The sequence below is a fragment of the Stegostoma tigrinum genome, chromosome 35 (assembly GCF_030684315.1).
Source record: "Stegostoma tigrinum isolate sSteTig4 chromosome 35, sSteTig4.hap1, whole genome shotgun sequence".
In the NCBI taxonomy this organism is placed as follows: Eukaryota; Metazoa; Chordata; class Chondrichthyes; order Orectolobiformes; family Stegostomatidae; genus Stegostoma; species Stegostoma tigrinum.
This window is the reverse complement of record NC_081388.1, coordinates 6,382,785-6,405,487: the sequence shown is the minus strand read 5'-3', so window position 1 is coordinate 6,405,487 and position 22,703 is coordinate 6,382,785. Positions and strand designations below refer to the sequence as shown.

The following is a 22,703-nucleotide window of genomic DNA, read 5'->3' as shown; positions in this document are numbered from 1 at the left end:
AGGTCCCTCTCAGTTGTGAATACCGAAGAAAAGTATTCATTAAAGACCCCTCCTATCTCCTTAGGCTCCATGTACAAATTCCCTTTACAATCCTTGATCAGCCCTCTGCTTTCTCTGGTCATTCTCTTATTCCTCACGTACGTGTAAAAAGCCTTGGAGTTTTCTGTGGTCCTATCTGTCAAGGTTTTCTCATGCCCCCTTATAGCTCTCCTAAGCTCTTTCTTCAGCTCCTTCCTGATAACTTGTAACCAGCCTTTTCTGTTCCTTGTTTCCTAAATCTTATATAAGCATCCTTCTTCCTCTTAACCAGTCGTTCGACCTCTCTTGAGAACCATGGCTCCCTCACTTGATCGCATCTTCCCTGCCTGCTAGGAACAAACAGATTGAGTACACACAGTATGCATTTCTTAAACATTCTCCACATTTCTATAGTGCTCTTCCCTGACATCTGTTCCCATTTTATGTTACCCAGTTCTGGCCTAACAGAATTGTAATTACCCTTTCCCCAGTTATAAACCTTACCCTGCTGTATGTACCTATCCTTTTCCATGACTATTGTAAAAGTAACAGAGTTATGATCGCTAGTGCCAAAATGCTCTCCGAAAACAGGTCTAACACTTGGCCTGGTTCAGTGGGATGTGCTGTTTGATAAGATCTGTTAGTCTTTGGGACATATGGTCTACATATCACACCGACATTGAAATTCATATACCACCTTACCCATTTGTGTAATTGGCAGAACACATTTGGTTTGATGGGAAGCAGCCGATTATTGGTGAATACCATTAATTTTGCCACTATATATATTAACAGTGTGAAATAGTAGCTTCACCTTTTGCTTAAACTTCTAAGATATCTTGGTCTTCCAGAGCAATCTGAGATTTACTGGGCAAAAGCGATGGCCTTGGCCCTATTCATGATTTTGTGTGATATACAGCAAGAAATTATCTGGTCAGACTAGCCATTATCCTGCAATGTCAATCTGAGGCACCCTACTTCAGCATCAAGTGGCTTGGTCCCTATTTCAGATTGCCATTAAGGCTAATCTTAGAGCACATGGAACTATAGGAATCCCCATTTTTATATTGACCAGGAAGGTAGGTTTGTGGCAGACAGTAGTAGAGAACCCTCAAGTTGATATTTCAACTAGGACATCAAGGAAAGGAAGCTCATTCGACTGCTACATTTCAAAAATAAATTTGAGTACAGGATGGAGCCCATTAAGACAAATAAGGAAATCCATACATCTAGCTACAGATTCAAATGTATCATCTTTGTATCAAAATATGGCAGGTTAGATGTCATTTCATCAAATACCCACTTCTCATGGGACTTGATGGCTCTTTACATCCAATCTTATCTATGACTGGTTCTACACAGCATGAACTGGTCAAAAGGTTAGGAAAATTCCTGTGACCAATTTTAAACAAGGATTCCACACACCCAGTGAAGGATTCCTTCACATTTGCAAAGGCCTTACAGGGCTTGCATTTTGATGCAAGTGCCCATGTGCTCATCTGACATTGCTAGTCTGTTCACAGTGTACTACTCAAGGGAAACATAGGTATCTTCCTTGCACCATTATATATAAGAGATCTAGACCTGCCACCATTATGTGAAATAACAAGGCGTAGAGGTGGATGAACACAGCAGGCCAAGCAGCATCAGAGCTGATGTTTTGAGGGTCTAGGCCCAAAATGTCAGCCTTCCCGCTCCTTTGATGCTGCTTGGCCTGCTGTGTTCATCCAGCTGTACACCTTGTTATCTCAGATTCTCCAGCATCTGCAGTTCCTACCATCTCTGAAACCATTATGTGAATCAGTGTTTGTTGAACGTAAAAACTCTGCAATTCATGTGCTTGGGTTCAGTTTTAACAACACCCTGTGTGCCCAAATAAATGGTGTTGCTAGAGGATTCCCAATAGGCCCAGCTCCACAAATACAGTAATCAAAAATTCATACCTTTTAATCCAGCAATAATCTTGCTTTTACTGAAACCTCAGTGAAGAGTCATCCCCATCTCCAGCCTAAAGACTCTTGCTCACCTGCCCTAGCTGTATTCTATTTCCTTTTGACAAACACCTGGGCATTTACTCAATGTTGTTTACTTCAGTTACTATATCTCTCTAAGAACTTAATAAATGAACTTGATTGAGTTTTTTGAAGATGTAACAAAGAGGATTGATGAGGGCACAGTGGTGGACATGATCAGTATGGACCTCACTAAGGCGTTTGATAAGGTTTCTCATGGTAGACTGGTTAGCAAGGTTAGATCACAGAATAGAAGGTGAACTAGCTATTTGGATACAGAACTGGCTGAAAGGTAGTAGACAGAGGGTGGTGGTGGAGGTTTGCTTTTCAGACTGGGGGCCTGTGACCAGCGGTGTGCACGAGGATTGGTGCTGGGTCCACTCCTTTTCATATATAAATGATTTGGATGTGCACAAAGAAGGTATGGCTGGTAAGTTTGCAGATGGCACCATAGTTGGAGATATGGGGACAGCAAAGAATGTTACCTCAGAGTACAATGGGATTTTGATCAGATGGGCCAATGGGCTGAGGATTGACAGATGGAGTTTAATTTAGATAAATGTGAGGTGTTGCATTTTGGAAAGGCAAATCAGGACAGGATTTATACACTTAATGGTGAGGTCCTGGGAATCATTGCTGAATAAAGAGACCTTAGAGTCCAGGCTCATAGATCCTTGAAAGTGGAGTCAGGTAGATAAGATAGTGAAGAAGATATTTGGTATACCTTTGGTATGGTCACTGCATTGAGTATAGTCGTGTTGCAACTGTACAGGACATTGGTTTGGCCACATTTGGAGTATTGCATGCAATTCTGGTCTCCCTGCTAAAGGGAGGATGTTGTGAAACTTGAAAACGTTCAGTAAAGATTTACCAGGATGTTGCCAGAGTTGGAGGCCTTTAGCTATAGGGAGAGGCTAAATACACTGCAACTATTTTCTCTGAAGCGTCAGAGGCAGAGGGGTGACCTTATAGAGCTTTATAAAATCATGAGACGCATGGATAGGGTAAATAGACGAGGTATTTTCCCCTAGGTGGGAGTGTCCAAAACTAGAGAGCGTAGGCTTAAGGTGAGGGAGGAAAGATTTAAATGGGATCCGAGAGACAACTTTTTCACTCAGAGGGTGGTACTTGTATGGAATGCCAAAGCAAGTGCATTTAGGAGGGTATAAGAATCACTTTATCGCTTGTTTGGCAAACCATCAATGAATCTGATCTCATCCAAGTGTTATACATAAGACCAACTAATGGGGAACATCAGTATAACAGGGATTTTCGCACAAAAGTTAGATTTTAAAACAAGTAAGTTTCAAAATAAAGATTAGTTTTAATGCAAGATGCTGAAATATGAAAAGAATTTTGGTGATCCTGTAATCTAAATTCATTCCATCCAAATCAGAGCAGCAGAAAGGTTTCTGTGGTTAGGTCATTCTTTTCAAAAAATATTCATTCTTGGAATGTGGGCTTTGCTGATAAGGACAGCATTTGTTTCCCATCTCTAGTTAATCTATGAGAAAGTGGTAATGGGTCACCTTGAAATGCTGCAGTCTCTGTGCTAAATGCTGTTAAGCAGAGAGTTCCAGAACGTTGACCCAACAAATGTGAAGGAACAAACACGCAAGTTAGTATCAGATTAGATTGCATTCAAATTCTGCAAGAAATCCAGTAGGTATAGGATTGAACATATTATATAGTTTGTCCTCTGCATTATTTATCTAAGAATAAGAAATAAGATAAATACAAAGAGATAGTGGTGAGAAAAAACAAAGGTGCAAAAACTAGAAAACAGTGTAAACAGCAGAACGGGGAGAAATCCGTCTGAAGTGTGTTCAAGAGGCCTTCCTGGATTAGTATCTTTCCAGCCCAGTGAGGGAGAAGACATTGCTGAGCCTGGTTCTGGGAAGTGGGATGGGTTCAGTAGATCAAGTGTCAGGAGGTGAATATTTAGGGAACAGTGATCAGAGTGTCATGAGATTTTGGTTAGTTGGGATAAAAGCAAAAGGAGCAATCTAGGTAACAGTACTTAACTGGGGAAGGCCCAGTTTGGGAGGACAATAGTTCACTTGTGGAAGCCACAGTGGAACAAGAGATAGTTATGATACTGGGTGGGTTAACAACTAACAGACAGTATTAGATATATACTGGCTGGAAATAAAGTTAATATGCCACAAGAATTGGATGGAATGTATCCAAAGATATGAAGGAAAGTAAGTTTCAGGGAGGGTAAAATTTACTGTCTAGGAACTATATCACTTAGCCATGAAATACTCTAGACCTACAGATGGGAAACAAGGAAGGTAGCTTTGAAATAGTCAAAACAAATAGTAATATTTTTCTGTAAAATTCAGTCACGGCTTGACTGGTTGCATTCCTGGAATTATAATTACAATAACATATCACTTAACCTTCTCTGTGGAAGATTGAGAAGAGTTCTAGGATGTTCCTTTGACCTATTTTATTATTACAACAACAACCTGCATTTGTTTGGGGGCTTTGATGTTACGAGTTACAAGGCACTTCGCAGTAGCGTGATCAGACAAAATTTGACACTGAGCCAAAGGAAGGGCGGGTTCACTGAAATGCTGTTCAAAATGGCAAACGCTTTGATTAAACACACAAAACACAACACATGTTGAACTTGGATCAGAGTGCTCAGGAACCAGCGTGCTAACCATTACACCACGGTAACCAGAGGGCCTAGGCCCGAAACATCAGTTTTTGTGCTCCTGAGATGCTGTTTGGCCTGCTGTGTTCATCTAGCTCCACACTTTGTTATCTCGGATTCTCCAGCATCTGCAGTTCCCATTATCTCTGATACAATTTTAACCTCACTGTGAAGCCTCTTCCAGGGATGCCTAACCTGAAGAAGTTACCCTCCTTCCTCCAGACAAACCTCAGGGGATCTCTCTCCCACTGCAATTCTCTTGTAATCTCTTCGACCATGTCCTGGCTTTTTCTAATGATGGGTCTAGGCCCAAACCATCAGCTTTTGTGCTCCTAAGATGCTGTTTGGCCTGCTGTGTTCATCCACCTCCACACTTTGTTACAACACATGTTGATATGTGTTGACACATTAAACAAGCTTGCATTACAGCCATACTTAATGATAAGTTTGGCAGTTAATCTAGTACATGCACTCTTAACACTTAATAAGTAGAGACATTCCAGTGAAGTGGAAGAGGTGATAATCTGTTCGATCCACACCCGTGGGCTAAAGATTTTAAAGATGAGTTTTAGTAGCAGTTGTAAAGATATCGCTTTTATTAATCCTATAATCAAGATTGTTTAAGGTTGTCAGCTATGTACGCTGAAAGCGCAGGTCATCTGTATTTTTGATTATGGACAGAAATGTGGAAAGAGCTGGCTGTTTAAAGCTGCACTTTTTAAAACCAACCAGTTGAGATTTGGTGTAAGAGCTGCTTGCAATGTTGTTTGCTCAAACAGTGAGAGAAGATTATTCTCAGTCAAACTGGCATCATGGGAATGTATACAAAGTATGATTCTGCAGGCTGTTTGTGGAGGAGTAACCAGTTGTTGATCACAAAGGCCCTCTGCCTGCCAACAACAATGTTATTGGCTCCCAGATAGCTGCACAGTATTGGGTATGAATGAGATTGGCAGAAACATTTGGACCACTGGAAGGGAAAGTGATTTCCTTTTCCCTACAATTAAAAAAAACACTAAAAGCCAGAAGGAAGCCAGTTTATTTTCTCTCACCAGTTCCTGTAAACTGTGGATTTTAACCAATGAGTCAGAGATTTCATAATTTGTGAACCAGTTGCTGTCTGTCTTCTGCAAGGAAGTACAAAGCACCCAAAGAGCTAGAAACTGAGAGATTGACAAACAGCAAATCCTGACAAGCAGAAAGAGCATTTCAGCTAACTCTGTGGACTAGGGCCATTGAACTACCTTTACAGTCTTTCCTTCCATCCATAACTCCAATCTTTTCTTGACTGTGTGTGTAAGGGACAGGTGGCACGTTAACAGTCTGTCATTAATAGTTAGAGGTAAACAATACAATTCCTGCATTGTTTTTGTGCTTTATGGGACTTGTTTATAACTTGCCTTCCCTTTCTTTCCAGGATAACACTAATTTGTATATGGTGATGGAATATATTCAAGGTGGAGAGATGTTTTCACATTTAAGGAGAAGCGGAAGGTTCAGGTTAGTCTCTTAAAGCTGTAAGAAATAATGCAACTGATTGGTAAATACTCAAGACAAAGGATTCAGATTGAATATTGCACTAAGCTCGCTACTGGACACATCATAGCTGACAAACAGTGTGGAAGGTGTGACCAAACCCTTAGGTGGAAGACAGTAATAATCTTTTTTAACTGTGTTATCCTATTTTTGTTTTGTCCCATGTGGAAGTTGTTAAGCATGTCAATCTGTGAACAGTGACATTTGACATCTAAGTTTGAAACAAGTATCACAAAAATTCAGGACTAATAAAGGACCAGAGCTACAATGTGTCTTCACTGGTGTATTTGTAGAGGCAAAACACAGTCCTCCTTTCTTATATTCTTTTATAAGATGAGGGCATCACTGGTAAATTGCTCATTCCTAGTTAACCTTGAACAGGTGCTGGTAAACCAGTTTCTTGAACCGATGTAGTCCATATGGTGTGCTGCTACAAAGAAAGCTCAGGATCTTAACCCAGCAACGGGGAAGGAACAGAGAGGTAGTTCAAAGTGAGGGCATTGTGCGGATTCGAGGGGATCTTACAAGTAGTGGTGTTTTCATATATCTACTACCCTTTTCCTTCTGATACTAGTGGTTGTGGGTTTGGAAGGAGCCTTAGTGAATCCTTGCTGTAAATCTTGGACATAATGCACATTGCTACTTTTGCCAATCAGTGTGGATGGGTTGAGTGTTTACATTGGAGATTGGGACAGTGTGTAAATGCGCTCCTTTGCCCTGGATGATGATAAGCTTGAGTGTTGCTGGAGCCACTTCCAACTAGGCAATTGGAAAGTGTTCCATCACACTCCCAATTTATGTCTTGTAGAGAAGCTTTCTCTGTTCTGCTTTTGTAGCTACAGTATTGATATGGCTGGTTCAGTAGAAACCCATAGTGGGGAGAATTCACTAATGGTAACAGTACAGAATCCAGAAGAGATGGTTAGATTCTTTCTAATTACTTATGATCATTGACCAGCACTTTATATGTTACTTAGTATTTATCAGATCATGCCTAAAAAAAATCTGTTCTTGCTGTATGTTGGCACAGACTGCTTTAGTATCTAAGGATTCAGAATGATCGTTGTGCAACCATCAACATATATCCCCACTTCTACATTTATGAGAAAGGGAAAATCATTGATGAAGCAGTTGAAGGTGGTTGGGGCTAGAACACTGCCCTGAGGAACTCGTGCAGCCATATCCTGGAGCTGAGATGACTGACCTGCAATAACCACAACCTTCCTGTGTTAGTATGGCTCTAACCATCGAACAATTTCTCCCTTGATTTCTATTGACTTCAGTTTTTCCAGAATACCATAGTTGGCAGAGCCTTCAGGGCTATTATTGAAATGTTGTCAAAGCCCATGTCCTTTGCAGTATCCATTGTTTTCAATTGTGTTTTGATATCACGTGGAGTGAATTGAATTGGCTGAAGATTGGCATCTCTAATGCTAGGGACTTCAGAAGGAAGCCAAGATGGATCTTCTAGTCAGCACTTCTAACTGAAGATTGTTGCAAAGCTTTAACGTTGTCCTTTACAATGATGTGCTAGACTCCCGTACGATTGAGAATGAGGATATTTGTTGAGCTCCTTCTTCTGATTAGCTATGAATTACCTACCAGCATTCATGACTGGATTTGGCAGGACTGTGGAGCTTAACCTGATACATCTGTTGTGATATCACTTAACCCTGTCTATTGCATGCTACTTCCACAGTTTAGAATGCAAGTAGCCCTGTGTTGTGGCTTCACCAGGTTGGCACCCCATTTCTAGGTATGCCTGTTGCTGCTCCTAACATGCCCTCATGCACTCTTCATTGAACCAGGGGTTGATCTCCTGGCTTCATGGTGATGGTATAGTGAGGGACATGCCAGGTTGAAGGCAATTCTGCTGCTGGCCCACAGCAACCCATGAATGCCTAGGTTTGAGCTGCTAGGTGTGTTTTGAATCTCTCCAGTTTAGCATGGTGGTACTGCCACACTCCAGAACAGTATGCTCAGTGTGAAACTTTGTCTTGTCAGGAATATGCAGTCGTCATTCCTCCTAGTACTATCATGGACAGATGCACCTGCAACAGGTAGATTGGTGAGGACAAGATCTTGTACGTTTTTTCATCTTGGCTCCGAACTGCTTGTCTCAAGCCCATTCAGGCAGATATGACCATGGGGATTCAGGCAATGTGGTCATTAGTCGTACTACTAATCTTGCCTTAGTGGATGGACATTGAAGTTTCTCCACCCAGATCTCATTCTGCACTCTTTCCACCCTCTGTGTTCAACCTGGAGGAGTTCTGGTTCATCAGGTGAGATGGGTGGTAGGTGGTAATTAGCAGGCAGTTTCCTAACACATCTTTCACCTGATGCTGGGTGGTTCAGAGTCGGTGTCGAGTATGACAATGTCAGTTGCCTCTTGACTGTGCCATACATGCCTTCCTTTGTACAATTAAGTCTTATTCCCTTATTATATTTCCTTATTAATTTGCATAATGCCTGTGTTACTGGCTAATGCCTCAGGTGTACAGCAAGCTGGAAGTTAGCAAATAATGGGCTGCAAATTGATGGAACAAAATAGGAAAATGTTTCAGGGAGTTTTAAACGCAGAGGGCTCCTTCACCTGGCACAATGCTGCCACTATGAAAACAGACAGGATTGTTTTTCATAAGCTATGTCACAGAGTTCCTTTGGCAGGCAGTATGATTAAATGTTAATAGGTGCATAGAAATAATATGGTCTTTTTGAAAGCTGGAGAGGTCATCGTTGATGACTGTTTTCTTCTAGAAGCAGTAATAACATATCTGTGATCAATTTCATGTTTGAGATGCTCTGTAGTTTCTGAGCTAAAGATCATGAATAGGATTTGCTGTTTTATCAATAATACACTTGTATAATTATTTCAGTTGCAAAGGACATGCTCCTGGTCAAAATAAAACCTCCATTTCTGTAATGTCCCCGCATTTACCACTTCTCTGTTGTGGCCTCCGTTACTGTCTTTCAGGTGAAGGTGCTTGAGCACCAATCCACAATCAATTTCCAAAATGCTTCCACATTGAACAAGGTGTTTGTTATCTCTCTGCCCTCGAATCCGAATTTAATTATAAATCTCTTGCTTCCAGTGAACCTCACTCACGATTTTATGCAGCGCAGATTGTCCTCGCGTTCGAATACCTCCATTCACTAGATCTTGTCTACAGGGACCTGAAGCCTGAAAACATACTGATTGACCAAAATGGCTACATCCAGGTATGGGGGAGTGCCCCAGAAATGGCCTAAACATTTCAGCATCAGGTACCGAATTAGACGGCATACCTTGAGAACAGGGTGTCTGTCATACTCCAAGAGAATGCCAGATTATGTGACTACTTCAGAGATTGAACAAATACAATAATCTTGGGGCAGGGAGTAGCTATTCAAGGGATACAACAGATATGCACTGGCCACAGTTAAGTGAAATGACTTACATATGAGCACAGGGTCAGGGTGGAGGGGAGAATGTTCTATATGGTAGGTGCAGCATTGGAAAGAGTTTTAAAAAAGAGTGAGAGAGTGGTGTTTTACCAGCAAAAATAGTATGGGATCTACTGGCACAATGTTAGGGTGATTGAAAGGTGTGGATTTGTAGCAATCCAGAACAGGTACTTTGGATCGATAATTATGCAGTGCTGATGGAAGGGCTGTTCTTTTCGTCCTCTTTAGATAATGCCTGCTTTCATTGCCCAGTGAGAGAAAGGCTTTATACTATCACTGAAGAGAAGATAAATCCCACTCTGGATTGAAGTAGAGTCACAATAAATAATTATATTTGAGAAAATTCTACTGATGAGGGCAATTGCTTAAGTCCTGGCTTTACGATTGTCTCACAACTGTGTACCAAAGTCAGTTTCCTCCACCTGCATCTCTAAATTACACTTCTCTCCACCTGTATCTATAAATTTCACTTCTTTGTCATTTCCTGCAATTATCCCTGCTGTCTTCCCACTGAGCGACATGCAAATGGCATGAGCAATTACCTTGTTAAGGTACTACTCAGTAATACTGAGACACACTAGCTCCAACTCTACGTCCATCATTTCCAAAGCAAAAAAGTTTGGAATGCTGAAAGACTGTTGATCCCATCAAGCCCACTTCTGCCGCATTCCTAAATTGTGAATATGAATGTGTAATGTGAATCAAATAGACCTGTTAACATCTCAATAATCCTCAATTCCTTTTCCGGACATTTTTTTAAAATATCACTTGATTTAGAATTAAATTTTTCTCCTGATCATATATTAACACATCAACGATCCTTGAGAAACCTTATATTTTAATCTTTTTCTCCAGCATTATTGAATGTGGTCCCTCCCAGACTTGATGGCCTATTCTGAAGATTCACTCTTCATTCTTTTCCTGAAACTTTCCCAAATAAAGCAGTTACTTTATTGAGTGCCCAAACTGGATTCCATAGTCCAAGATTGGATGCCTGCAATTCATACAGCATCAATACAGTTTGGAACTTGTATCCTCTACTTTCTAGATGAAATCAGATTCCCAAATTTCCTTTGTTGCAACTTCTTCATTTAGCCACCAACTATAGGAGTCAGATCTATGACCATGTCCGTTTCATCCCTCAAACCTGTTATGTGTTGGGCATTGAGTCAGAATGAGCACAGCCAATGGTGTATTGTTCATAATACTTTGAAAACACTAGCTTATTCCTAACCCATGATGTTGAGATATCTGCATCCTGTGCACAGTTACTCCTTTCTGTCTCTGTGACCCAGGTTAAAACATGTGCTTCACATGCCTTAGCCCTTGGATGACATCCCCTCCCAATTACTACCTGTACCACATACATGGTTCAAAAGATGCAAATCAAATTATTACTACTACTAGTACTTTCGTCCAAGTTACCACCAGTAAATTCCTGCCTGTTGGATCAGCAGTTTCAGTAGGACTCAGTACTCAGTAAGAATACCTGTGCTTGGTGAATAGCCGCAGCCAGAAGCAGCTTACTATTTGCTGTAACCTTGCCTTGGTTAACAAGCTAAACCTAGTGAGAGCAGCCAAGGAGTAATGTTTAAACACTGACAATTGCAAATCTCTGGGATGGAAACCAAAATTTTCTCTGGTATTTACAAACAAATTGAACATCTGTGAGCCCAATGTGGAAAATTCACAGCATTTCTTATGTATCACCATCCTCTACTTGAAGGACTTCAGACTTCTTTAGGCAGCGTTGCAATAAAGATCTCAGTGAAATATTTTCTGAAAGGCCTAGCTACGTAAATCTATTAATGTGGACCAAATGAAACTTAAACAAAATGTCCAAACATATGAACCAGCACCAGAGTTTGATAAAGTAGTATTCAGGAAATAGTTTTAGTTAAAAAACTGCAGAGGAAGTAATCAATTTCTAGATTAATTTTCGAAGAAAACAGCTCGATGCCATGATTATGGGCGTTGAACAACGACTGAATGTTCCTGATTTTCACTTTGAGCTATGTAGTGATTATGGTACGGATTGAGTATGTTGATACTGTTAACTTGTTGTTTTAGTGGGAGGGATCATTATTAATCAGATTTGTCAGTTGCAAAGAATTTGGCTTATGTGAAAAATGTAAGAAACCTTCATGCAGAAAAGATATTTGAACAAAAGAAGTAGATGTGGCTAAGGAGAAGCAGATGAGATTTAATGTAGATACAAGTAAGGCAACAAATGTTAAACAGGAAGTGTGAACCTTGTACAGAATAGAGGGGTCAGGTCCTATGTTAAATGGGTAATTGAAATTTTGAGGCTTAGCACATGAAACCTTACAGATTTTTATGGTCCCTTTTAAAGAGGATAAGACTCAAGATGATCTAGCCTACGTAGATCGATTCCTCAAATTACAATTGAAATTAAATGAAAATGGTGAAATAAGGGGATAAATAAAACACACGAGTGCTCCAATCTGTTTCAACTCAGATTGATTTTAAAATCTGGTTCATGTCTAGGTGACAGATTTTGGATTTGCAAAGAGGGTAAAGGGTAGAACTTGGACACTGTGTGGGACTCCCGAATACCTGGCTCCTGAGATCATTCTCAGCAAGGTAAGGAGCTGCTGCTTTCTCCTTACAGCTTGCAGCATCTTTCAACTCCTTCCAGTTCATGAAAAACACAATCCAAAGACATCCTGTAAATCTAGTGTCAAAATGTTCTGTTCCCTTGTGTTTCTTTCTTTGGTATTCAGTGTTGTCAGTGTATAAATACCAAAATGTTTGTTTAGATTCAGTGATAGGAGTACTGTGCTGGCATGTTAGAGATACTGTCACCATGTTGTAAGCTACCCAGTTAGATTCTAATTGTAGTCCTACACTTTACAAATCTCGGGATTCAGTCATTGCTTCACTGTAGGCAGATGTCTACACAGACCTGCAACAATAGGAGTTCTACAGTGACTCTGTCAAATATATTTGGATAAGTCCTGGTTATGTGATGTACTAACCTATCTATTTGGAAATAGTTTAAACCTCATATACAAATGGCATTACCAAGAGGCCACCATCTCCTCCTAGAGGGCTGAGAATTATTGGACTTTGATGTGCGAAGATAATTTTGCTATCATGAGTCAAAGCCTACACTCACTTTGCACCCTTTCAGTAGGAATTGTTTTAACCAGTTGCTTTCTTAGCAACTTTGACTGTTCTGCCACAAATAACCCATTGAAGCAATTGTAAAACCCAAATTACAGTTTAGGCAAGATCAGCAAACTTGATAGAGATTGTTTTGAATCTGTCTTTTTGATCCATATCTCTTATTCCTCCAGGGCTATAACAAAGCTGTGGATTGGTGGGCATTAGGAGTCCTAATCTATGAAATGTGTGCTGGGTATCCTCCGTTTTTTGCAGACCAGCCAATTCAGATTTACGAAAAAATAGTCGCGGGAAAGGTAAGCATTGTGCTTCAGAAAATATTATTCTGATCCTCTGTAATTAAATAAGGAGAGATTTGAATTTAAACAGTATCTCCCTCCATCATTGAAACATCTTGACAATCAAGAGTGTGCAAGCAAATTTTGTAGATCTTAAAAGATCTTACAAAGAGCAACGAGATGACAGAGTGAAATGTTTTTACAGGAGGAACGTTGTCCAGAATCTGCCCGAACTCCATGTCTTTTTACGTAGTATCTTGCAATCCTTAACATTCACCAAATCCAGTGGGACGTGAAGAATGTCACATGGTTTAGTGTTTCTGAGGTACAATGCAGAACTCCTTCACTGTCAAAGTGAAGTAACAGTCTGGATAATGGGTTTGAGCTCTGGAATGAAATTTCTAACTGGAGAAAGCTATCATTTGAGCCATGTTGACACTGTTTTTGTTGAGGACTCAACTGGAGGCTTTGTCTAATCAACAGTCAGTCATGTCTTAATTATAAATGATATGCAACGAGGGAAGATAATAGCGTTAGATATTCATAGCGAGAGAGAGTTTGTGCCTTTGTGTATTTCATGTCAGGCACACCATTGATTCATAAAGCCATATAGCAACAAAACTTCACTCCAACCAGTCCATGCTGAATATAATCCCAAACTAAACTAGCTCCACTTGCCTGATCCTGGCCCATATCCCTCCAAACATTTCCTATTCATGTACTTAACTAAATGTCTTTTAAACCACTTTTAAGCTAGTGAATGGCCTGTTTGTCTGTTTAGGTAGATGTTAAATATTTCATGGTGTTTGTACCCAAAAGTTTCACGTTTGAAGATCAGAGCAGTTCTCCTGGCTGACATTTACACCTTGATCATAAACCATGTTTAAAAATGTATTTAACTGCTCTGTTACTTCATAGCTATTTGTGGAGCCATGCTGTCTGCAGTGACAAACACATTTCTAATTCTTACACTTCGTATGTCGTTGGCAGCAAAGTACTTTGGGACATTATGGGGATGTGATTGGCACTGTATAAATGTGGTTTTATTCTTTAAGTAACCTGTTGAAAAAAATGCATTTAAGGCAAACACAATCGAACATTTTAACCTACCTACAGAGTTCTCTCTGACTACCCCGTGTTACCTACTAGTCAGCTAAAGTCCGTTATCCTAAAGGATCATTTATTGCCATCCAAGAGGTGAGAAAATGGATTAGGTCCATCTGGTTGGACGCATGTCCAACACGAACATAGTTATGCTCATGGACCTGTTGTATGCATGAATTGGTGCTTCTTGTCAGTGTGTTCGAACATTGAATGCTGATTCCCTTAATAGGACATGTGCTGCACAATGCTTACTCCTGGGGATTGAGAAAAATGACTATGAGCATTGTCCTTTTACATATTGGAGCTTTATTTGATGGATTGAACTTTACAATGTTTCACCTCAATGCGAGGAGTTTGTGCAATCGTAATGTGTTTTCTTTTAGAGTGACTGAATGAGTTGTCTGTAATTTGGCATCAGTTGTTACTACCTTCTCAACCTTGCTCAGAAAGGTCATGAGGATATTTGATTTGGAAGACACAAATCCCACACAATGTAATAGCAGATGCTTTGCTTAAGACTAGGAGACACTGAGGAAAGATAGCAGAGACACTGTTACATATGTATAAAAAATGCTTTTTTCTTACAAAGAATTTTTTCAGAATACAGGCAAATAGCTGAAGCGATTCCTATATTTAAAAGGGAGGTGGAACAAGTCCAATACATTGTTAATGCAATATATCGAGTCATTACTGTATGCCAGTTAGCTCAATATCTGTGGTTGCAAAAATAATGTTACACTTACTTAAGCATCAAAAAACAGAAAATATGATTATCAGCACAGATGTTTAAAGGGAAGATTGTGCTTAACTAATTATATTGTCTGAAGAAATAACAGCAAGAGTAGTTAAAGGAGTAATGCAGTGAACATATTGTATTTAGATTTTCGAGAAGCCTTTGATAAGGTACTGCATAGGCAACTCCTGTAAAGACAGAACAGATAGAACCAGAAGAAATAGCAGTCTACCTACAGGACAGAAGGCAGGGCGTTGAATTAATCAGACTGCACAAAGCGGGGAAATCCATGAGGATTGGTGCCAGGACCACAACTGTTCACCAGTTATGTCAATAATTTGGAATTGGGATTTGGAAGACAGTTTCAAAATATCTTTTAAATGTTGTAATTGTACCAGCCTCCATCACATCCTGTGGCAGCTCATTCCATACACACACCACCCTCTGTGTGAAAAAGTTGCCCCTTAGGTCCCTTTTAAATCTTTCCTCTTTCACCTTAAATCTACGCCCACTAGTTTTGGACTACCCCGCCCTGGGGAAAAGATCTTGTCTAACCCTATCCATGCCCGTCATGATTTTATAAACCTCTTTAAGCTCACACCTTGGCCTCTGATGCTCCAGGGAAAATAACCCCAGGCTTTCAGCCTCTCCCTATAGTTCAAACCCCCAATTCCGGCAACACCCTTGTAAATCACTTCTTTACCCTTTCAAGCATCATACTGGAGATGCGATTGGAAGAATTAGTAAAAGAACTGCCCAAAATATAGGAAATTCTTTATAGGCTTGCAGAACAAGCATGTCATTGGCAAATGAACATCACTGTGAATAAATGTGAGGTGTATATTTTCATAGAATTAATAAGAAGGTCACATACTCCTCTAAAAAAATCCTTTGCTGTCATCGTAGTGTTCACGAAATAGAAAGAGGCTGTTCAGCCCACTCGGCCTATGCTATATGCCCCAAGGCGGATGCCTCACCCTGATAGGAGCTATCATTAGTTCATCAACCTCCTCTGAATAATAAAGGACAGTCTGGATTGAAAGTAAATAGCCAGATTGTTATGCTTGTGTCCTGACTTTAGGACCCCTCACAGCGGTAAGGTGAAGTATTGAGCTCTGATACACTGAAGCGGTGCTGACTCCAAGCAGACATGGTTTACTATTCACAAAAGATGCTGTAGTTTGTGAATCCACAACCACAACGAGATAATCCCCACCACCCACCCACCCACCATAAACAAGTGTCCAAGTTGCAGCAATGATGCGCACAATTTTTTATTTGTTGGTTTACAGCGTATTAGTGTGTCATGACATCATAGAGATTTACAGCACGGTCCAACTCGTTCATACCAACCTGATATCCAGAGTTAATCTAGTCCCATTTGCCAGTATTTAGCCAACATCCCTCTAAATTCTTCCTATTCATGTACCCATCCAGATGCCTTTTAAATGTTGTAATTGTACCAGCCTCCATCACATCCTGTGGCAGCTCATTCCATACACACACCACCCTCTGTGTGAAAAAGTTGCCCCTTAGGTCCCTTTTAAATCTTTCCTCTTTCACCTTAAATCTACGCCCACTAGTTTTGGACTACCCCACCCTGGGGAAAAGATCTTGTCTAACCCTATCCATGCCCATCATGATTTTATAAACCTCTTTAAGCTCACACCTTGGCCTCTGATACTCCAGAGAAAATAACCCCAGGCTTTCAGCCTCTCCCTATAGTTCAAACCCCCAATTCCGGCAACACCCTTGTAAATCACTTCTTTACCCTTTCAAGCCTCACAACATCCTTGCTATAGTGGGGTGACCAGAATTGCACACAGTATTCCAATGGCCTGACTAAGGTCTTTACAGCTACAATGTGACCTCCCAACTCCTATACTCAATGCAGTGATCAATGCCTTTTTCATTGTCCTATCTATCTGTGGCTCCACTGTAAAGGAACTATGAAACTGCACTCTAGGGTCTCTGTTTAGCAACAGTACCCAAGACCTTACTCATTAAGTGTATAAGCTCTGCCCTGATTTGCCTTTCCAAAATGCAGTGCCTCACATTTATCTAAATTAAACTCCATCTGTCACTCCTCAGCCCATTGGCCCATCTGATCAAGATTCCATTGTACTCTGAGGTAACCTTCTTCACTATCCACTACACCTCCAGTTTTGGTTATCTGCAAACTTACTAACCATATCTCCTATGTTCGCATTCAAATCATTTATGTAAATGACATATGGCAGTGGACCCTGGCCCAATCCTTGTGGCACAGCATTAGCCACTGGCCTCCAGTCTGAAAAGCAACTCTCCACCACCACCATCTTCTACCTTCAAGGAAGATCCGTATCCAGATAGCTGATCCTCCCTTTATGTGTATGTTAAATCAGAAAATCTACCCTTAAGCTTATTCTTTGCTGAACATCTAGTGTCATGTAAGCCTGAGCCATTCTTGTGTAATTAACCAATATTTCTTTTCAGGTGCGGTTTCCATCTCATTTCAGCTCTGACCTAAAAGATCTACTGCGGAACCTGTTGCAGGTTGATCTGACCAAACGGTTTGGTAATCTCCGAAACGGTGTCAATGACATCAAAAACCATAAGTGGTTTGCCAACACAGACTGGCTATCCATCTACAAAAGGAAGGTACTGTGACTGCAGCCAGTCAGCCTGTATTCCCCGAGGCAGGAGTTGCTGAAGCAGTTTACTGCAGACTGGGTAGTAGTGTACCGGGAGAGGATTCAGACTTCCACCACTTTCTGTGACCAATTCAGTTACAGCAACACACGCATAAATGTTCTTGCTGTCTCAGTCTTCTTACCTCTCACTTTATACCCACTGACCCATTCCTCTCAATTTCCTTTCTCTGCTTAAATGGGCATAAGCATTTTGTTTCAGTGATAATGGGAACTGCAGATGCTGGAGAATCCAAGATAATAAAATGTGAGGCTGGATGAACACAGCAGGCCCAGCAGCATCTCAGGAGCACAAAAGCTGACGTTTCGGGCCTAGACCCTTCATCAGAGCTGGTTTTTTTTAATTTTTCTGATGAGGTTAGTAGGTAGGAGATGGAGGTGCGGCTTGGGGTGGGAGGAAGGGATGGGTGAGAGGAAGAACAGGTTAGGGAGGCAGGTTGGACTGGTTTTGGGATGCAGTGGGTGGAGGGGAAGAGCTGGGCTGGTTGTGTGGTGCAGTGGGGGTAGGGGACGAACTGGGCTGGTTTTGGGATGCGGTGGGGGAAGGGGAGATTTTGAAGCTGGTGAAGTCCATATCGATACCATTGGGCTGCAGGGTTCCCAAGCGGAATATGAGTTGCTGTTCCTGCAACCTTCGGGTGGCATCATGGGTCTAGGCCCGAAACGTCAGCTTTTGTGCTCCTGAGATGCTGCTGGGCCTGCTGTGTTCATCCAGCCTCACATTTTATTATCTAGCATTTTGTTTCTGTTTAGGAGGATATCTAATGCACATCTCACCTGTTCATGTGTTTCTAAAATGGATGGGGAGTTTCTGTTCTGTGTGACAGATTGTGGATGAACTCCCTGTATAGACGTACCCTATCTGCCTAGCTCAGCCAGCACTGGATCTTTGTTTCAGTGAAGTCAGTCACAGTGTAAACTCCTGTATATTCAGAATACAGAATTAGCATTGAGTTTTCCTGTTGTCATATTTATCCTATACGTTAGCTTCAGCTAGCCTGAGGTAGCCAATGTCACATTTCCATTCTGCACCTGAAGGACTATTGTTTTCTTTGCTACAATACTGCTCAAGAAAGAATAAAGGTTCTGTGTTGAAAGGGAGCAAAACAAGTAGAGTGTGTATTCAGGGCTGTAATGTATGAGCTGTTATGGTGAAAAGAGAATGGATTGTGGGTTTTGGTGTGCATCTCAGTGGGAAGGTGGGGTGGGGGGGTGTGTTAGATGTCGATGTCACAGTGGTCATGTCATTGACCGGTAATCCAGGCTATTACTCTGGGATTTTGTTTCAAATCCGACCACAGCAGCTGGTGGAGTTTAAATTCGATTAAATAGTTTAAAGATATGAAAGATAGCCTTGGTGATGGTGACCATGACAACGATAGTGGAATATTCTGGTTCACTCATGTCCCATTGTGGTTGAAGATCTGCTGTCCTTTACTTTTCTGGTCTACATGTGACATCAGACCCACAGCAATGTGACTGACATTTAGTTGCCCTCTCAAATGGCCTGGCAGCCATCCAGATCAAGGGTATTTAGGGATGGGCAATAAATGCAGGCTGTGCCAGCAATGTCCACAACCCAAGAATTATTTTTAAATTGTGATGTTGCAACCAAAACGCAATGTCCAAGCATTGGATCAATGGCCTTATGATGCGGCTTCTGTAGTCATGGCCAAGTGGTTAAGGCAATGGACCTGAAGTCCATTGGGATGTTCCTGCGCAGGTTTGAATCCTGCTGACTACTGGTGAAAGCTGAGAGCAAATTCAAAGGAAGCTTGCTTACTGCTGTGGGACGGCATGGTGGCTCAGCACTGTTGCCTCACAGTACTAGCAACCTGGGTTCGATTCCACCCTCAGGTGACTGTCTGTGTGGAGTTTGCTCATTCTCCCCTCTGAAGGCCTGGTCCCACACTGTAGGGATTCTATGATCTATGATATTTTAGCATGTACTGAATAGGTGGGATGGTTTGGGGGGTTCATTGCAAGTATTTAGGGTGTCAATGAGAACCTTTTGCTGTAACATGTCACTGAGGGTGAAATGCAGGATACTAGAGAAATCTAGTGAGCATCTCTCAGGATACGTGTGTCTGAATGATTCTTTGACTCTAAAGCGACTTAAATTTAGTTTCTGTTCCTTTCCTCAGGAGGAGCCTCCTTTTAAACCCAAGTTTAGAGGCCCCGGGGACACCAGTAACTTTGACGAGTATGAAGAGGAGGCGATCCGCATATCTCTCACAGAGAAATATTCAAAGGAATTTGCTGATTTCTAGAGAAGGAAATGAGACAAAGCTGTAAAATGACTGGAAAACTTGATACACGGCTGAAAAGGCAAGGAGGCACTATTTGGAGGGGAACCCAAACTGTTGTATTTACTGAAAACTTTTGTGTTAAGTCTGTGCATTCCACCAGGTGGAGTCCTACCTTGCCTTGACTTCGAAGGGCCTGGCCCTCTTTCCCTTAAACAGACTGCACCTGCAAATCCTGAGGTCCTCCAGACAGTCACTATCCCCAATGACACACTAAACTCCTCTTTTTTGCCGCCTTCCAATAAGCGTTTGTATCTCATTGTGTCTGAATGTTATATATGTTCTGTGTTTTAAAAGATATTTTACTTATACATTAAAGACCTTTAGTTTTCTTTTCTAAAACGTATTTCTGAGTAAAGGGACTACTTTTCCATTTCTGACCTACTGCAGAATAGCTAAATTAGGAGCTTGAACTCTTTCCTAACCTGTCTTACTCATTCCAAGCAACTACAGAGTTGGCATGTACAGGTGTATTGTTAACTGTGCACCATCTCTGCAATCGATTCCCTGCACTCACTCAAGTCTGGGAAATGATGAGCTTCTGTATCATTTTGGGATCTCGCATTTAAATAACACAGAATTAGATGGATGATGTAGCAATATAATGTTTCCCACAGTACACTTTGGCCCAATTCTATGGCTTTCACATTTCTTCGGTAACCTCAAGGTTGAAGTGTTTGCTTTATTTTAAGATTCCTCTGGTGGAGGCAATCCCATGGCAATATTTCAGCAGAGTGGTGGAGTTCTCAGTGACATGGCCAATGTTTACTTTTCAGTCAATATCACTGAACGAATTACCTGGTTATCACATTCATGTTTGTGGGAGCTTGCTTTGGGCAAATTGGCTGCTATGTTTATTACATTGCAATATTACACTTCAAAATAAAAGTACTTCATTAGCTGTAAAGCACTTTGGGACTTCCTGAGATTGTCAAGACACTATGGAAATACAAGTGTTTCTTTTAGTAAAAGGTGGAATAAACAATTTTACATCCTAGTACCAATCCCCTGTTTAACATAGAGACCTGAGCAAGAAAAGCTGTCTAGAACATCAACACGGGCTCTTTCCCTCTCTCTCCAATGTGAAGACAAGGCGGTGAGAGTGGGAGCAGGCAGCCCGAGGTGGCAGCAGGAACAGGCTGCAAGGTGGCAAGAGCAGGCAGCTCGAGGTGGCCAGTAAGAAGAGCGAGAACTGGCTGCTCGAGGCGGCAAGAGTGAGAACAGGCAGCTCGAGGTTGAGGGCAATGAGAGTGAGAACAGGCAGCCCGGAGAAGCGGAGGGGCCAAGTTCGAGTCCAGAGCAGGGGAGGTGGAGCCCTTGTGAGGAGTGCGAGCCCAGCATTGCTGGGTGCTTATGGACTGTAGTGTTGAACTTTAACTGTCTTTCTGTTTTTCTATGTTTTGGTAAGAAGGACTAACATGTTTAATGTTTTAACTTTGGTTTCTTCATTTTTCTGCTTTGTACCTAGGTATCTTTTCACCTAAGTGGCGACATGTAAACTTTTCACTGTACTCATGTGAACATGACAATAAACCTAATTCAAAAGTACCCTTTTTTTATTTTGGGCCCAAGTGCCTTATCCTCTTTCAGGGGAACACTGACTGTATTGCTGTCCCATGCAAACCATATTTTTAGCTCACTACATAAGTGAAGGTGGAAATGAGAAGTGGGCAGCTCTGAAAATGTAATCTGTTAGGAATAAATAAACCTCTGTATCTGAAACTTAATATTGAAACAGGTCATGAATCCCAACTACAAAGAGGATGAGGGGGTCACCGTTACTTAAAATTTGTTCCACAGCATTGTTCCTTTAGCACTGCAGATTAGGTAAACTGTGATAAGCTGTTTCTCAGCTTGACAAAGGCATTGCATTCTTTGCATTGTTGTATTAGAACATAACTTTTCACATATATTAGAAAGTCATACTTTTGTAAACATTCACATGTTTCTGTCTGCTGGCCTTGCTGATGTTTTGTTGTGGATAGTTCATGTTGCGTCTCTAGTTCATGTTCCTGCCAACCAGCAAAGACCCTTGCCTGTGAAGAATGTCACAGAATCATCATATTGTTGTTTTATGATTAATATGTATGTAATAATCAGCATCAAATTATGCTTTGGTAACATCACAGTACTCCAAAGGTATGTTGTTTATTCAAATACTGAAGAAGAGCTAAACGTGATTATTGCCTGATCCTAAAGAAGACCTCTCTGATGAAGGGTCTCAGCCCGAAACGTCAGCTTTTGTTCTCCTAAGATGCTGCTTGGCCTGCTGTGTTCATCCAGCTCCACACTTTGTTATCCCTAAAGAAGACCATCCTGGTAATATATCTGTATTGCTAGGCCTGCACTGTCTCTGGAATTGGTAAATTGTAAGATTCTATATTAAAATACCTTTACTGTCTCACATCTGAGCGACAGATAACTGGGTGGGTGTTGAAGCAATATATATTTAAACTCAATGTGTACTTAACTAATAATGTGACTTCCTCCTTATTTGCAACAATCTTGAGGTTAAACTGCTTGCTTTGGTGCAGATTCTTTCATTCCCTGGTGGAGGCAAAAGATTCCATGGCACTACTTTATCAAACGTTGTACGTTCTCATCATGGTCATGGCCGATATTTAATCTTCAAGTGAATGAATACAGTGATATAGGAACATGTTTCCAATCCTTACCTAGGAAGGAGGTCACTTGTGTGTAGCCACGGGCATATTATTGGTTAAACTTTGAAGAATGCTGCCAGAGATATTGACCTTGGAATTACGGACAT

At 41.1% G+C, this 22,703-nt stretch overlaps 1 protein-coding gene and 1 non-coding gene across 7 annotated transcripts in view; both read left to right on the top strand.

The window, feature by feature from the left end:
* The window catches only part of LOC125447405 (cAMP-dependent protein kinase catalytic subunit alpha-like), a 167,158-nt gene extending 144,869 nt beyond the window's left edge, over positions 1-22,289 (top strand). For 5 of the 6 annotated variants that reach the window (XM_048521730.2, XM_048521732.2, XM_048521729.2 and 2 more), the window contains exons 5-10: positions 6,110-6,192; positions 9,324-9,450; positions 12,184-12,279; positions 12,996-13,118; positions 17,413-17,577; positions 19,772-22,289. In XM_048521730.2, coding sequence (XP_048377687.1) covers positions 6,110-6,192; positions 9,324-9,450; positions 12,184-12,279; positions 12,996-13,118; positions 17,413-17,577; positions 19,772-19,897 — 720 coding nt within the window. In that variant the 3' untranslated portion in view covers positions 19,898-22,289. The remainder of the gene's footprint in view (positions 1-6,109; positions 6,193-9,323; positions 9,451-12,183; positions 12,280-12,995; positions 13,119-17,412; positions 17,578-19,771) is intronic. The other variant, XM_059640023.1, reaches the window with a different exon arrangement.
* On the top strand, positions 19,290-19,371 carry trnas-uga (transfer RNA serine (anticodon UGA)). The gene has a single exon. It is a non-coding gene; the product is annotated as a tRNA-Ser (tRNA).
* Positions 22,290-22,703: the final 414 nt, after the last annotated feature.